Source organism: Bidens hawaiensis, unplaced genomic scaffold (assembly GCF_021521415.1).
Source record: "Bidens hawaiensis isolate Kalapana, Puna unplaced genomic scaffold, B.hawaiensis_p1.1 tig00056705_1, whole genome shotgun sequence".
NCBI lineage: Eukaryota > Viridiplantae > Streptophyta > Magnoliopsida > Asterales > Asteraceae > Bidens > Bidens hawaiensis.
Window position 1 is genome coordinate 48,905 of NW_027500205.1, and position 17,265 is coordinate 66,169.

The following is a 17,265-nucleotide window of genomic DNA, read 5'->3' on the forward strand; positions in this document are numbered from 1 at the left end:
ACATAAACAAGGTAGTGGACCACAAGGCTTGGTTATGCATTAGGCTGAAGGCTAGCTTCATACCTCTTAGTGCTGTGCTACTACTTAAGGTTCGCAACACATGAGATGCTAAAGACATGTCGAGAGTACCCAAGGCCATTAGCAGGTAAATAAATTCATTTAATGAACTAAAATGCGTGCCGCCTTAGGTGTGTGTATCTTCTTTTAGCAGCGTTTCCATCAGCATTATTCGGTTACAAATTTCAATAGGGCTTTACCAAAAAAATGAACCAACTTTAGTAATCATGTAATCGTTTTCATATAGACGCGGTGGGAATTCCATTAGTATAGGTTCTGTTCATTATGGTATTTTTTGTCGAAATTATTTAAATATCATTATTTAAGAATCAAAGTTACTTATTATTCTTATTATATAGTTAATTCATGTTTGGAAAATATTAACTAAACTATTAGACCTAAGGCCTGAAATTTCAAATAAGCCAGGTTGTAAACAAAACAAAGTAAAAGAGAGGGGGGGGGGGGGAGGGGGGCAAAATCTGAGTTTACATTTTCTTTGTTGTAACAATTATATTTAATCAAATACACCAATTCATTTTAACTAATTTAAGTTATTACATAAACTCATTCTTTAAAGGTAAAACAGATTAGCTAAATGGGTCAATAGTGAACCCGTCAAATTGACACGAAGGAGACTGTTCTAGTTAAGCGTATTTACTGTTTGACCAGAATCTATTTAGACTAAGCACAAATTGTAATTTTTATATTGACTTATATTGATTTTCATGTCTATGTTAGAAACTTGATGTTAATTCTAAATAATAATATAAATAAATGTAAGTGTTGCTAACGTAGAAACATGATGATGTAAGTCTTTTTGGTTCAGTTTCAGTTTCCAAATTATGCAAATTGGCCAGTGTAATACTTCAGGTCCGAGATGCCTGACTTGAAAGTGGACTGGTGTCAAACTTTTAAGTTGTCTGGCCACTGAACTATACATAAACATAATTCGCCCTCAAACTCTTAACCGCTTTGTATGGTTAGCACGAGCTACACAATATAAAACTGGTAAACAAATTAGAAAACAAATACGTAATTTGATTTTGACTACAACCCGAACCAAAACAGAAATGATTATTTGGCCATATTTAATCTCGACTTTTATTAATGTTATTATTATTTTTTATCGAACCAAAAAAAACTAAAACAAAGACGATAAGGTCATGTTTGGTCCTCTATTTATATCATATATCATATTTTTTTTTTAAATATTAAATATTGGATTACATCGAAACAGAAGGCAAGCGGGCAACAAGCTACGCCGCTACTCCTTTTTGAATCGCAAAACCCAATCTTTTAAAAACTATATTTGCTGATCTTGGAGTCATAACATTACTATGCATGACCCGCTGAACACGGGTAAGTAGCTCCACAGCTTCAGGCGCGAGGAAACTAAAAGTGTCAAAAGCAAAAGGAATAAATACATGTTGGTTGTCAAGACACGCCTTTTCATGTTTTGCCACCTTACCTGAAGCAGCTTTTAATACGGCTTGACCGACCGCGAAACCACTACTCCCTAAGCCCACCAAAGGAGAAACCCCTGTTAAATCCACACACACGTGTTTCCCTCCATCCATCCAAACACCAAAATGTCAGCCGGTCGAAGAGATGATCTTCCCTCCGACGGGTCAGTCAGGAAATTCACAGGTGCTTCTTTCTTAACCAGCTCGCCTGAATATATCAAAGAGCACATCCCTAACCAGATCGTGTCGGTACTTGAACCCCGGGAGCTCTTTACAGTGCACCGCGTGCTCCCCATATGAGTCTAAACACGCTTTACGACAAACAGGACATATCTCATCAACCGGAAATAGAGGAATCATAAGGCGATACTTAAGGATACTACGATACTCCACTGGAGACATATGCTGGCCTAACCCATCTATAGGGATAGCAAGAAGAAAATCTTGAGCATGTGGTGCTTGTAGACACTCAAAAATGGCTTTTTGTCTGCTTGTCATGTTAAAGTGTGACTCCATGTCGTGAACAATTTTACTAAAAAGAGTGCTCGCCAATGCATGTTGGGCTTTAGAGGGGGTGGTCTCTTTGTTAGAGAAACTGCTAAAATCGAAGCTTGGAATCATATCACGAAGACAAGCCAGAGCACAAGAATAATCAGAATCCATCCCACATATACCACTGTCTCGCAAAATGTGATCCTGAAGCACCCATGATTGGGCTCTCGAGGCCACAAACGCATAAGAGGAAGCCTCTACTGCCGAATACAACCCCAAACCCCCATTCTTAATGGGTAAGGAAGCAAGTCGCCAATCGAATTGTAAATGTGATCCTCTATTTACAATTCTAAACCACAAATATATAAACTACAAATGAGAAAACAAAGGGGGGGGGGGGTAGGGTGTGCGAACGGGTCTTACATTTAATATCCGACTCAAACCCGGTAATGTTATTTTCAGGACCCGCAGACCGATGCTGTTGTAAATAACCGAGTGTACTGGATGTTGTGGGTCTTACGTGTCATACCCCACAGAACCTCATTAATGGTATTCTCAGGACTTGTGGACCGGGTCTCGCGGGTCATTGTTTATGCTCATCTCTACACTTTTCTTTGGATATATAAAAAAAAATATATGTTTTTAATTTAACAACCCTGAATCTAATTTACCGACCTTTTGGTGTGGTGGTAACGTTTCTCATCTCTATTTTAGAAGCAGGTGGTTTAAATCCTAAAAAGAGTTGATATTTTTAGTTTGAATTTGAATTTAAGAGGTTTTGCTTCTGATCGCATTTGATTTTTTTATTAGTTCATTTGTTTTGGGTTTTAAAAGAATACTAAAATAGCAAAAGTAGTAACTAAATGGAGTTGTAATTGTCAAAATTAATTATTTTTGGTATAGCATATTTTATTATTCTTGTTATTACACATTACACATACATTATTCCCGACCAATCTCTTTCATTAAGTCATTAATGAGGGATGTGTACATTATACATCTATTATGCTAATCATACGGTTGTATATTGTGATCTATACTTATTTTATTGTTTAATATTTTTACAAATTGTCTGACATTCTGCAGATTAGATAGGATGACTCGAGAATATTTTTCACAAGCAAGGATGAAAGGCTTAAGAAAATTTCTCATACAAGATGAATGGTAAGAGTTAACATATTTGAATCACAAACCAAAACCAAAATCTATGTCAATACAGGTACACAAACATACGTTATTGCAACAGGAAAAAAGGAGGATGAGATAACTTTCTGGAAAGATATGGAATAGCTTGCAACTGATGGCATACGCGAATGTGACATGATTGCTATAACATCAACAACTTCATCGAAATATAGACCTTTAAAGATTACAAATCATATTATAACAACATACCACAACATATACATATTTAAATCTAACATCCATCTACATTGGAACAGCTAGAAACTGTAACACCTTGGCTTTAAGCGGAATACGCCCGCGTGTAACGTACAGATCACTCATAACACTATTAAAGTGGCAATAATTATATTTATTCATTTCATAGCATAGTAAGTACACAAATTATTCATAAAATAAAAGAGACAATATACAATTCATTGAATCACAAATAAGTTCTGTATTTAAATAACCTAAGTTATACTAATTATCATCATCCTTAGCACGCCATCGATTTAACCTGTAGCACGTTGAAAATAATATATTTTTGTCAACATTTAAGTTTGTGAGAATTCATAATTTAAGTATATACATAATATGAAATTTCTCGATTCATGTGTCTCTTGCAATAATATCAACCATACGTAAATGATAACAAGTATGTAAATAATGCCCCAACCTAGGGGAATGATAACCATCATTTAGTCCAACCGGGACATAGAATAGGCGGCGCAGGTATGTCCCGTCGGACCCTCCCGTTTCAAAATTTTGATATAATTCGATTGGCATTTATTAATGAAGGTATTGAATTTCATGTCATTCGTAACTCATGTTTAAGATTTTATTGTTATGATGTCTACGATGTTACGGAACCGACCGTAAACTCTTTTTCATGTATTTTATTCCCAAAATTTATTTTATCAAAATCCATTTATTTAAACTTCTCAAAAATCAAACTTTCTTTCATTTGACTCTTTTTTAATATACTTCATGAACCTAGATATGTCTCCATCATCAATTCATCATTTGACTCATTCAATTGAGTCAATTCCATGATTTTCTCCATAAGACTAGCCTTATGACTAGCCTTATGACTAGCCATCAATTTAATTCATTTTGACCTTTTTTTAATGATATTTGGCCTATATATACTAGCCTCTACTTCTACAAATCTTGCATCACACCCATTTCACTCCCAATTATGTTCTAGCTTTCTAATTTGTGCAAAGTCTAAGTTTGACCAAGGAAAGCCAAACCGCCCAAGTTCAAGTTTATTCTTTTTTGTCTTGTGCTCACTCCTCGGGTTAGTATGTTGATTTTTCTGCGATTTTAGTTTGTTTAGGATATTATGATAATAAAAATATTTCTAACGGCATTCGTCCGACTAAAATCGAACTCAACTCGCTTATGTTTATTTTAGACAAAGTTTGGTTATTTTTCTACATATAAATTTTGAAACATAAACTACTAAAGTTCTAACCAATGAATAATATTTTTACCATGACGGAAACAAACCCGACATAAAAACGGATTCGGGTCCGACTGTAAACGAACCAATCGCTTAAACCGTTTTCTTACTCTTTAGGCCTTTCTAACTTTCTTGAACGGCCGAACTCATAAAAATTGATTAACAAATATCGCAACCCAATTTCTTAATAAATTTTACCAACTTTGGTATTTTTAAGTCAAAAACATTACTAAATCAATTATAAAGGGAAAAATATATGTTTCGTTATAAACTCTAAAAATCCAAACTTTGAACAAAACCTATTGCCGCCTTTGATATTTTATTTCATGTCCGTTATTTTGAATCTAGTTTATTTCGTAGGACCATTTGCCAAACCGAACTTGTCTGGTTTAGCTCGCTTAAATGGTTACTTCGCTTCACTCGCTTACTTTAACAAGTGAGTTTTCATAACCCCCTTTTTCATCTTTTAACGTTTTTGGGTGTAGTACGTCCAAACTTGGTTGGTAGCATCCTTATTTTCAGAATAATAAATAACATAAAGTTTTGTTAAATTGTGTGTCGTTAGTTTGATCGTGTGATAGTGATTAGATTATGTTGGGTTGGGCTTGGGAAAGGTTATGGGCCCTAGGGCCCATGGAACCTCTATATAAACCCCAAACTCGACTCCCTTTCTTTTCTTTCACAACACACACACACACACACACACATTTTCTCTCTACTACCCCGGATCCAAATCCGTGCAAAAGGAAGAACGAATCTTGGGTGTAAACACTATAAAACAACAAGAAACATCACCAAGATCCTCGGATCTGTCCCGATCCGAACCTGAGACCAAAAAGGTGAGTTTTGGCCTACAAGGTTAAGTTTTTGGGGTTGATTTCGACATGCAAACTTATAGAACGATAGATCGGGTTGTATAACGTAAGAAAAAACATAAACTTGGTGAGTTATAACCTCACGGGGGTGTTATAGGACAAAAAGGTGATATCCGGACCTTGAAAACATGGGTATACAAAGTTGGTATGACCCAAAACCCATAAAAAGGGTAAAATCGGGCCCTAAGGAAGAGTCACGGAGGAAAATGACTTTAAAATGGTAAAAACGAAGAAAAGGAAAAGATTTCAGTTCGCACAGAAAGATTTCGCGTCGCATGTCATGTGAAGCGAAATGGACCATGCGAAGCGAACCTTCCCATGCGAAGCGAAACTTCCCATGCGAAAAGAAACTTCCATGCGAAGCGAAACTTCCCTGGAATAATATAAGTAAAAACGAACTTAATTCCGCTGGAATCGATCCAAACGAACGTCTAGAACTCAAGTTATGTTATATTTAAAATTTAAGCGAGCTGGTACTAACCAGAATTTGAACAGCGAGTCGGAAGTCGGGTTTTGGTCAATAGCCTTAAATTTCGTTACGAGAATAAAAGTCTTCCGGACCGAACGTTGATCCGACCCGAAGTATGAGAAAATGTAAAGTCAAACTTGTTGACTGTTTTTCCCTTTACCGGGTTTTAAGCGAATTGACCAGTCCACCACCCTTCAACCACCAAAATTGATTGAAGGTTATTGACCAGGGAATACATATGAACGATTTTACAGTTTACAACTTACCCGGATAGTGAAAGGATCGATCAAGAAGATGAGTCAAAGGTCCAATTATAAGCAAAGTCAAATGAACAAACTTGTATATTCAACAAATAGGCAAAAACCAAAGAGTTTATGATGAGCAGAGACAAGTGACGGCTAGGGATGTTTATTTAGGGTTTATGGAAAATTTATGGCAGAGATTAGATTATTTGTTTATATAGAAAACACTAAAACGAACTAATTAAGGTTAATTTACTCGTTTAGGAAACCGAATATGTATTTAATGACTAAATCAATGATATAAGCTGTAGATTTCTTGATCAAGGGGTTATGTATATGGACATGTATTTTAGTTATATTAGTTTTCTTGGCCCTTAATTCACTCGATTTATGTATAAAATAAGTGATTCGGATGCTATAAACGAATTAGAAAACAATCAAAGTTAAACGATCTGTGCAGACACCCTGTCGCGCCACGCGACCACCTAGGGTGGTTCCTGTCGTGCAGCACCCCGGGCCTCATAGGGGAGAATTTTCATTTTTGTCATATTTAGTCCCTAAAGTTTGATAATTGGTCATTTATTGAATCTTTTATGAAGTAATTAAGGAATAAGCAGTATATAGAACATGAAGGGCCTAAAGTGAACATTATAAACTTAATTACTTATAAACACTTGATTTTTGATAAATAACAAAGATCAAAAATGTTTCCAGGTCGGGTTATACGCAAACGAATACGGTTTGGAATACCTGAGATGTTACAGACCATGACAACATCGACCCAAAGTTAAGGAAATAACACACAACATACAACAACCAAGTCTACTATATCTCACTAACAACTTTATAACCCACTTGTTAATAGCTATTGTGTAACGCCTCCATCATAGACGATACATCAACAACAAAAGTCGGTTTCTTCAATGAATCCATGATAGACATGCTCTAGATCTCCTGCAAGAAATTAGTCGTCGAAGGTGCAAACAACAATACACGCATCATCAACATGCGCTCGCAGCACATGTCGGTCAAATCAAGCAATTTGACCTAACAATGAAAGCAAATGGTGGTATCATTGTCAACAACGCATAAACATAGGAAACAACCAGCCGCCCAATACACAGGGACCAATTCAAAGACCCCTCAAAAAATCACACCAGCAACACCCCGTCTCAAAAAACCAGCTTGAAAATATATGAACCTGATACCTACCCCAGGTGATCCTCTTATATTTCCTCCGGTTAAATTAATACACAATATGTGCACTAACTACAACGTTATATGGCAATGGCAAGTGCAAGTAAAAAAAAACCCGGAAATGAAAAAGACTAGCAACTGAAACAAGGGAAAAACTCTTTTTGGTATCACCATCTTCTAATTAGGCAATAACTAAGTTGACTTTTGTAAACTTTTGTTGCCTTTAATATGGTAGAAATATGAAGTAGCTATGATTATGTAAACTAACTTATACAACAATTACTTTGATTCCCCTTCACTAGGGTAACAATTTTGTCAATTACTAATATTATAACCCTGTCATATGACATAAATTTGCGGCTTTTGTTGTAGAACCTGTCATTAGCAAAACACAAACTACAATTATGTTCCACTAGAACTATTTGACGAATAATAAAATCAACACAACTACTTCTTTAAAAGCTCCTCTACAAATATACACAACCCCGTCGCGTTTTGTAGTAGAACCTTTCTTTAGCAAAATACAAACTACAAATTTATGCTCCATTAGAACTACTTGATGAATAATAAAATCAGCATAACTACTTCTTTAACAACAACTCTACAAGTATTCAGTGAAGAAGCTTGGACTAAGACACCGGGGGGCCGGACTCAAATTTTCGACCGAAAACGCCTAGATTTACACTACGCATAAAAAATTTCAGGCGAAAACAGGTAAATTTACACTACTACGCGAAAAAACCGGAGAGGGGGGGGGGGGTGGGGCCTCCCCCGGCCCCAATAAAGCTTCGCCAATGCAAATATTCACAACCCCGCAGCGTCTATAACTAGTTTTAATTAATTTCAAGTGTATATTTTGTTTTTCTCTAACAACTTTTAGCATATATGTTTCTTTTTAAGTTCCGAGTATAACGTTGCGACGTGCTTGTAAAATGGGTGAGATATAATCAAATTTTGTTTTGTTCTTTGTTGTGACAAACCAGAATCGATATTCCTTTTTATGATTCCCAATTGATATAGAATAGGTGCTGATTTCCTAATGGGCATTTTCTTTTGGTTTCTATGCTGGGTGTCGATATCATACACATATTGTAAGAAACAACCGGACGTCCACCGCATTGTGTGGGAAAACCCTTAGTTTTACGTAAAATAGGATGATATGACTACACACATGTTCAAAACTGATGCGTAATTTGTTCACAATCACGATGACCCCCTTCGATCGGAAATTCCTTCCTTTAGGCACCATAAAATTATCGAGTTAAATTTTACTGACCTGACATACGTGTTAAGAGAGCATCGAAGTCAGAGGCATGATCAGTATCTAGAATTCATCCATCTCATAGGAACATCATATGTATCTTTAGTTTATAAATGCATACCAAATGAAGAAAGAAAATAAACATAGGAGTGAAATGAAATTTCCAGAACTAACAGCATCTTCAAACCTTCAATCTCACAACTTCATGTTGAAGAAAATGAAAGACAAACTACATTGGAAATCTGATAGAGCCGAATGAGTCTTATTTGTTCATGTAACGCTTCTACTTCCTTCTAGTCGTCGTATCTTTGTCCAAGAGAGAAGACATGGAGAAAATGAAAAGTTACATAATAATAAGTGCTTTTATTTATTTATCAATATTCCCATCTTTTTATTCTATAGCAACCTAACTATTAGCATGGTACCCAATGGCCACACCTCTTATTGGTACTAAATATATTTGGTTTTCCATCCTTTCCTGTTAAGAAGAGAGAAACATGACATTATTCACCATATCCATTGATCCCCATCTCTCTAACGAGCCAACTACACACATCATACATTTCCTGTGGGGTAGTGTAATGACCAACCCTATATATATGAAAAACCGAGTCAATGACACTATTAACGATCTGTAAATGGTACCATTAGTCATTACAGAGCATATATGTTACTAAAATCTACAGGAATTAAGAATACCCGTTGTAGGTACAAAACGTTATGTTTTGAAATCCGGAAGAACGTAAAATCTCTGCACATTTCTCCCCATGTTTGTGTTCAACTACATCATCAGCTGAAACAAGGAAACTTAAACTACTTACATGGATCAACGAAAACATCCTTTTGGTCCTTTTTATGTTTGAATACAATTGAGCACTTATAATTTAGGATGTTATTATAAGCATAACATGAGTTTCCTTGGTTTTGAAGGGAATGAGTTTGAGAGAACTCGGCCTCTTAAATACGATGCTGTCGATCTTACTTCGAGTTTTTATCCGCCAATAACTTCATTTACTTCAAATATCAAGCCATTAGGCTTCTAGTCAGGTGACCAGGAGGTTATCCCTTAGACTAGGCTTTGTGTTTGTCTACTTAAAACGTTACTCAGTGTCACGTAAAAAATATTGGGCGTTAACTAACCCATCCTTTGACAAGCGCATTATAATTTACTTAGAAAATAAAAAAACACACACAAGAAAAAAAAAAGAACAACAAACAAAAAGTGATTGGCTGAAATGGGGAGACCCAACCATCTGAGCCCTCTTCAGCGTTAAAGGGATGACGAGAGGAGGTGGTTGGTTTGGCGTCGATATGGTGTTGTGTTTTGGCAATGGGTTAAAGTTTGAGGTGGATGGCGTCACCCTCTTTGGCGCCTCTACAATGAAAAGTCTTAGGGGTTCCTCCTGGGAGGTCCTAAGTTAGAATCTCTAGTGCGTCAAATCAATAATGGACGTTCGAAATGCTGTCTTAGGGCTCGAACCCGGTGTTGGTAATTGTTAGGCCTAAAGACTTGACACGAAGTTAAAAAGCTGTTGACGAAAGGAAAAAAAATTCAAATCAAATATACGAACACGTAATTATATCATATTCTTTTTCTTTATTTCCTTTTCAGTTCTCTTTCATTTCTTTCCTCTCTTTAAACATAACTTAAAAGATTTGTTTTGAAACGTCACTTTTTTCGAAATAGAGCTGAAAAACAGGCAAGCGAAATTTTAACAAAAAACAAATATTCCCATTTATTATATGTATTTTTAATTAAATTTAGATAAGTTTGCATATGTAAAATTAACAAATTGCATATATGTGTACCAATTTACAAATAAGTAATAAAAAATACACATGAAAAAAGACAAAAGTATTCTCAAATAATATTTAGTATTAAATACATAAACAAAATATATACTTGCTAAAAGTTTTCAAAGTTTTATTTAAATCCAGTGCTGAAATAATTTTGAGCTTGTTTTGTATTTGCGTTAAAGAACCTTTGTTTGTCAAAACGGAAAAACAAAAAGTTAGTAGAAAGTTTGTTTAACAAAATGATGGTGATTTAAGTAATACTAGTATAGAGCCGTGTGATACACAGATGGTTAAAAAAAAGTTAAATTTAATAATATACATACTAACATATCTTGTAGATTCATAAGATATAAATAATTTTATGAAACTCATAGATTACTAAAAATAATTTGTATTTTATAAGAAATCAAAATGGAAGGTTGTGAATCTATACCAATTAAGAAAAAAGAAAGCTACCATCAATTCATTCTAGTTGAGTTGGTAATCCACACATTTTAAAATCAAGTTATTGAGTTCAATTCACACTAACAACATATTTTTTATTTTAACATATAGAAACTTATACAAAATAAATTTACTTTAATATATTAGTTAGATTCATCAAAAGTAACGCTTTTTGACAACTTTTTTATTCTTACACTTAATCTTATTAGATGAAAAGAACTTTTTGTTTTAAAAAAGTGTTCTTTAAAAAATTAAAGATTAAAATTTCTTTTAAAATGAAAAAATGATTTTATTATGATGATATTTTACAAAATGTTTTGTTAAATATATATTTATGTCTTTTATAAATGGTTTCATTTAACTTTTTTCCAAAGCCCATTTTTATTAATATAAACATATTTACTATACATATATATATATATATATATATATATATAAATATATATTTTTTAATTTTCTTACCAAAAAAAAAAAAGAAGTTTAAGCCTATGTGTTAATTTGTTGCAATATCCTCACATATGGCCTAATGGTAGGAGACTTGGGTTCTTCAGTGGAGACTAAAGTTTGAATGCCACTTGTGTCACTTTTCGGTAGATATTGACAATGAAGGATCTGAGCTAAGCCTTATGCAAAAGTTGTCAGTTTGAACCATGAGCCCACTCGAATTTTCGTCCCACCGTTTGTTATGCCACAAAGTTTTGCTCTTGTGGTGGCACAACGACTGTCAAGTGTCAGTCAGTGATATGGTTTCCCGAGAGACACCCAAGCCAAACTCTGAAGCCAGCGTGGTCCCGGTTAAGACAACATAGTCTGGCCAGAGTGGGAGGGCTCTCCAGATTTGAAAAATGCGGTAGCCTAAATACAAGAAAGTCGTCGTTTTAAAAAAATTAATTGCAATACTTTTTGATATATTTTCTACAAATGTTTTTTTCAATCAAATGTTTTCCTATTTAAAAAGAATTTTTGGAAAAAAAATATATAATACTTTAAAGACGATTTTTAAAAATAGATTTTTTTTTATTCTGATAAGATTAGGACTGAATGAAAGACGTGTTCAAAGAACACTTACTTTTAGTAAAAGAAATTTAAATCTTCAATATACACACGTCTTTTTTAAGAGAAAAAAAAAGAAGAAAATAGAATCTTGATTAAGATCTCATATTTAAATCTTCAATATAGAACCGTGCTTCTAGCCTCTATGTGATTTCAAAAACTACAAGAATCTCTAAGAAGCGTGCTAATAAGACAAGCGTGCTTAAATCGTTTGTGATGAGGTGAATAACTAGATCATAAGCTCTCTTCTTTGGCAAACTAGGTTTATTTGAAATATTTTTTACTTTTCTTTTTCTACAATTTATTTCACATTTAATTTGATTTTTCTCGAATAATTTTAATATTTTTTCCTAAAATCTAAGTACATATTTTTTCATAAAAAAATCGAAATTCCAATATAAGCATTAAAAAATAATATGAGTTTATTCAAAATAAAATATATTTTATGTCTTGAAAAATACATTTATCTTAAAAGAACTCTCTTTTTTTTAATAAAATTTATATCAAAATTTTGAAAAAACCTCAAGTAAAACTGTATATATATATATATATTTTAAAATATAGTTAAATATTATAAAATCAATGTCATTTGTAGACTACCTAGAAAGTAAAATATTATCAAACATACTTATCTCAAGAAGTAAACCTGTGCCAACACAAGAAAGTAAAATCAAAGTTCAAATCATATATCAGGGAAGAAAATCAAGACTACATCTTACAAAATACCAAACCAACATGGTTACTCCTTCGGAATAAATTCATTAATTTTCTATGCCAATCAATATCTACAAATCATCATACATTTATTTTCTGAGAATCACCAAACATAAGAATTTTACTTAGTGATTCACATTACACAACTTTTGGAAAAGATCAAGGTGGAGTACCCAATTTAAATAAAATTTCCATGTCAAGGTAATTGTTTACAGACCTCATTGAGGGTATGGGCTTGTATATGCTATCAAACTTTAAAAATTCCTCTTTGATGTGAGATCATGCTCACACACCGATCGAGGAGGTTAAGCCGGTAGGAAAGGGCATAACAATAGTAACACAATCGATCGAGCATCAACATTTTCACTTGTGACACACAAAGGTTATCACTAAGCGCAAAGGTAATTAGTTCACTGAACCCATAACTTTTCAAAACCTGAGCTGTGATACAATGTCAAGTCACCAACATCTAGAAGCTGAATTGAAGCTGGTAGATAAAGTGGCCCAACAATAATATCAAGCTTCAACAACCTCCAACTAGGTCTAGTGTTCTCTACTCAACTGCAAAACAAGTGAGTAGGCACGACTAAATAGTGTGAAGATTAAGGAACTGTAGACCAACAAGAAAATGATAAAAATTTTAATTAGGAAAGTTATTGCCATCAAGTTATCGAAACAGAAAAAAGGATGATTACTGTATATTAACTGCAAAAAAAACTATTAAGCTAGGAATTGCTACAAATAGTACTTCTAGCATTAAGCTCACAAATTATAGAAAGGGTCTTAACACAATTTATCAGGATAAAACGGCCATAAGTGTTACTAACCAATTAATAGTTTAATCTTGAGCTTTGAATCATTAGAAAGGGTATGCCGAAACTAATAAACTCCTAGATATATATTTACATTTCAACCTTCTTAAAACAAAATAAAAACCTGCAAGTCTTCTTAATGTATTTGTGTTTGTAGGTTGGCGTTAGTTTTACACAATTTCTTTCCTTACTTTTCCTTATTTGGTATTATTTCTTGTTTAAGAACTTTTATGTTATAGTGAAGAATAAATCTCAGTTTGACAGTTAAGATTTGCATGTATCATGGCTTGTTTATCAGATAAAATAGAACCCTGAAAGGTATAGAGTTATGATAGTTTGATAAACTTGTTTAAATTGTTTTAGCATGTGAATTTCTAACAATTTCGTAGAATTATAAAAGTGTACTAGACATCTCTCTCTTGTAGATTAATAATATAAAGTTAGATTCCATAAAACTGTCCACTGGCATCTATTGTTTGAAGTAACCAAGTTATATGTTTTTCCTACAAATGTTCAGCTTTAAAGTAGTGTTGAAACCCTATTTCGGTAAACATGTATTCTAGCAGGAAACTATAAATATACGTCAATCAATGTATGCTAACCTCCAAGCCAAGTTCACATGAACAACCTAGTTATCTAGGATATAAAAGAAATCACTAAACATAAAACAAGTCAATCTAAACATCTAGGATATATGATACTGAACATTAAAGAAATGAATTGATAGAACTAATGCAAATAATATTTTGTTTGAAGCGCTGTAATTTTGTTCATAGCTGCTTGTAGGTAGCTAGGATTCTTACAACTATGAACAAGCCAATTGTAGATATATCTATCCGTAATATGAAAATAAATACCTTGTCCATGGCAGATTAAAACTGGCAGTGCTGCTGCACGCCTAGCAGCATATTGTGATGCATTGACTCTGCTAGTCACCATCCTAGAATAAGTTCATCTGATCAGTACAACTATATGCTTAACCATATAGATAATATATTTTTTAATAACCAAAGTTAAACCTGGAACACGGAAGCCAGCCGCTGAGAGCCACAGCCACATTGAGATTGATTGGGTATCGGTTTCCATTCCCATATTGTCCCATAGCACGACATGTAGCAGAATAGAGAGCCATCGTGGCCCCCATACTGAAGCCCGCAACGCCTAGTTTAACTGTAAAAGGAAACAAATTTTGTTACTTCCTTAATATATATAACAGCATATCAGTAATATTATAGCAAATGGTTTGCCAAGAGATACTTATTAATACTTATGGACATGAGTGACTGAAACTTACTATCATCGCGCTCGTTGGACAACATATTTGCAATATGCATAGCTGAAGCATCTAAGCCCTCCACATCATCTGTAGCATTGTCTGACAAGTCTTCAACATTAAACCCTGATAAGGTTGGACAGATCTTTAAAATAATAAAAAAAACAGTAACCATTACTATCCTTTTATAACATTGAAGACAATGAATGAGATACCAAGAATTATTGTCTATTCATTTATAACATCTTCCTATACAGACAAAATAAAAGATTTTGCACACACGAAACACACTAGACTCGACAAAGTAAAAGCCTATAAAAGATATAGATAGTTGAATGAACCTAACATAGTTGAGATACTCATGGGTGAAGGTTATAAAACAAGTAAATAGAAAGAATAGACTTACATGCAGTTGATTGGTGTCCACCAAATAAAGTTATGGGACGAGTTGGGGCAGTTGGGCAGATCCATTTAATCTATATTGTAAAAAGTGCATATTAATCATATGATAAAGTACTTGGTATAAATTATAATTGTTTGTTGATGAAAATTATGAAACATATAATTCTTACATTTGGAAGAGGCAGTGATTCTAAGAACTGGGTCCAACTGTAAAATAGAAAAAAAAAGGTAAAAAATGAAAACCGGAGTGAAGAAGATAAGAGCAGAATTCATACTACTTTCCAAAAATGGAAATGATAAATCATACAAAGTTTTCTAACACTGCTGATAGCTCAAGGGTATTGATTCTAGGGACAGACGAAGAGTATTGATTCTAATGCTAAAGCCAGTGATGCATTAATCTGTCACCACTTCTTCTGCATGCGAACTAAAAAAGATTCCATTTTTGTGATGTCCCATGAAATTATTTCCATCCCTTCACTCCTTAACAAGTTTGAAATAAGAATCACTTGGTTTGTTTAGTCAGTTTGACTGATAGTTTGTCTTGATCCACAAGACAGCGTTTCTTAGTATGTAAGGGTATTTTTGATAGACTGTTGATAGTGATCACTTGAATTTATAACTAGGAACTTACCAAAAAATTATTCCTAAACTACCAATACTAAATCCTAAACTATCCATGCATATGCCATATATAGCAGAAAACATAATATTAACGAAGTCAAAAATCAATATCAAATGTCAAAATGGTGGAATGAGCACAACTCTCTTCCGATTCTGCAATTGGAATCCAATTATTTGACTTGGCAGAATTATCACAATTCAAATCACACAATCATCATCACAATTCAAAGCACACAATCATCATCACCTTGATCCTATTTCACCAATGGCATGTAACCAAACGATAGTTGCTTGATGGGTTCCTTTGGGCATGACCACATAAGTCCTTCCAAATTCACACGTGTTCCTTCCGACATTCCTACTACCTGAAACATATTGTCATGAATTCGTATAGAGCCTTAAATCGTAGTCAAGTAATTTTTATATAGATGGACTTTTAACAATGTTAATCATTTCATTTATTGATGACTGGTTAGGTGCAGCAAGAGACTAACCGGAACCTATGTTCGATCTGTTGTAGCTCATTGTTTTAACTCTTAATTAATTATTGCACTATGTGAAAGTATATTTCCAAATTGCAACAACCAGTAAGAGCACCCAGCAATGATTGATTGAGTAAAAGGTTTACTCTTGACAGTCTATTTATAACATTATCAGGGAAGTGGAAACATTAAATTTGTTAGTGCACATGAATCTGAATCAGCTACTCTTAGCTACACTAGTTATACCGGCCTGAAGCTACCTGCCAAAGCTAAATAAGATCAGGTTCAACAAAAGAAAAGATAATAAAGTAACTTAGAGGATCAAGGATATAGTTCTGACCACTCAAAACAAGACAACAGTATAACTATCTGCTAAAACCAAGTGGTCCCTTAGGTTGCAGTGGACACTTAAAACAGAATATGTTCTTGTTGAAAGTGGTAGAAAAATGTGCTTTGACAGTGACACTCTGAGAATATATATCCGCGTAGAACAAGTGTATAAGAAGCGTACTGCCCATGTTTGTGTATAGAGAAGAATTTTGGCATCTGAACAGAAAATCTTGAAGAACACGGTGTCAATATGGGATAAAATGTTTACATATCCACTTGCATGTACATGATACATACAACCACGTAAACTTTATAAACATTTTTTTTTCAACGTGACGAGTTATAAAAATCGCTACTGAAGAATAAGCAGCAACGAGTACTAACGCAACAAACGCTTCACATCTAATTAGTGCAAATTTTAATATGATGTGCTCACAACTAAAGAATTGCAATTAGCTTATTCCAAAATTAGCCCATTAACAATGAAATACAAGCTGTGGCTAAAATTATCACTATAGAAAATGATATGAATGAAACTTGAATGTTAATAGCTAAATACGAAACCAAAGGGTGTTTAGCCCAATGATATCTTGGTGTATTAAAATGGTGCCCTCTGTCTCTCTAAGAGGATAAGGTTGAGTAACGTTGT

At 33.9% G+C, this 17,265-nt stretch overlaps 1 protein-coding gene across 2 annotated transcripts; it reads right to left on the reverse strand.

Annotated features, from left to right (window-relative positions):
* Positions 1–8,978: 8,978 nt before the first annotated feature.
* On the reverse strand, positions 8,979–16,853 carry LOC143601547 (uncharacterized). 2 transcript variants are annotated; one of them, XM_077078936.1, is made up of 9 exons: positions 16,299–16,853; positions 16,052–16,169; positions 15,351–15,387; positions 15,185–15,254; positions 14,800–14,904; positions 14,525–14,675; positions 14,363–14,445; positions 9,385–9,436; positions 8,979–9,276 (listed from the first exon to the last, which is right to left on the reverse strand). In XM_077078936.1, the coding sequence occupies exons 1-9, from the start codon at positions 16,327–16,329 to the stop codon at positions 9,189–9,191; spliced, it is 735 nt and encodes a 244-aa protein (XP_076935051.1). In that variant the 5' UTR covers positions 16,330–16,853; the 3' UTR covers positions 8,979–9,188. The 2 variants fall into 2 exon arrangements, with proteins under 2 accessions (XP_076935051.1, XP_076935050.1); XM_077078935.1 differs by having other exon boundaries at positions 9,385–9,478.
* Positions 16,854–17,265: the final 412 nt, after the last annotated feature.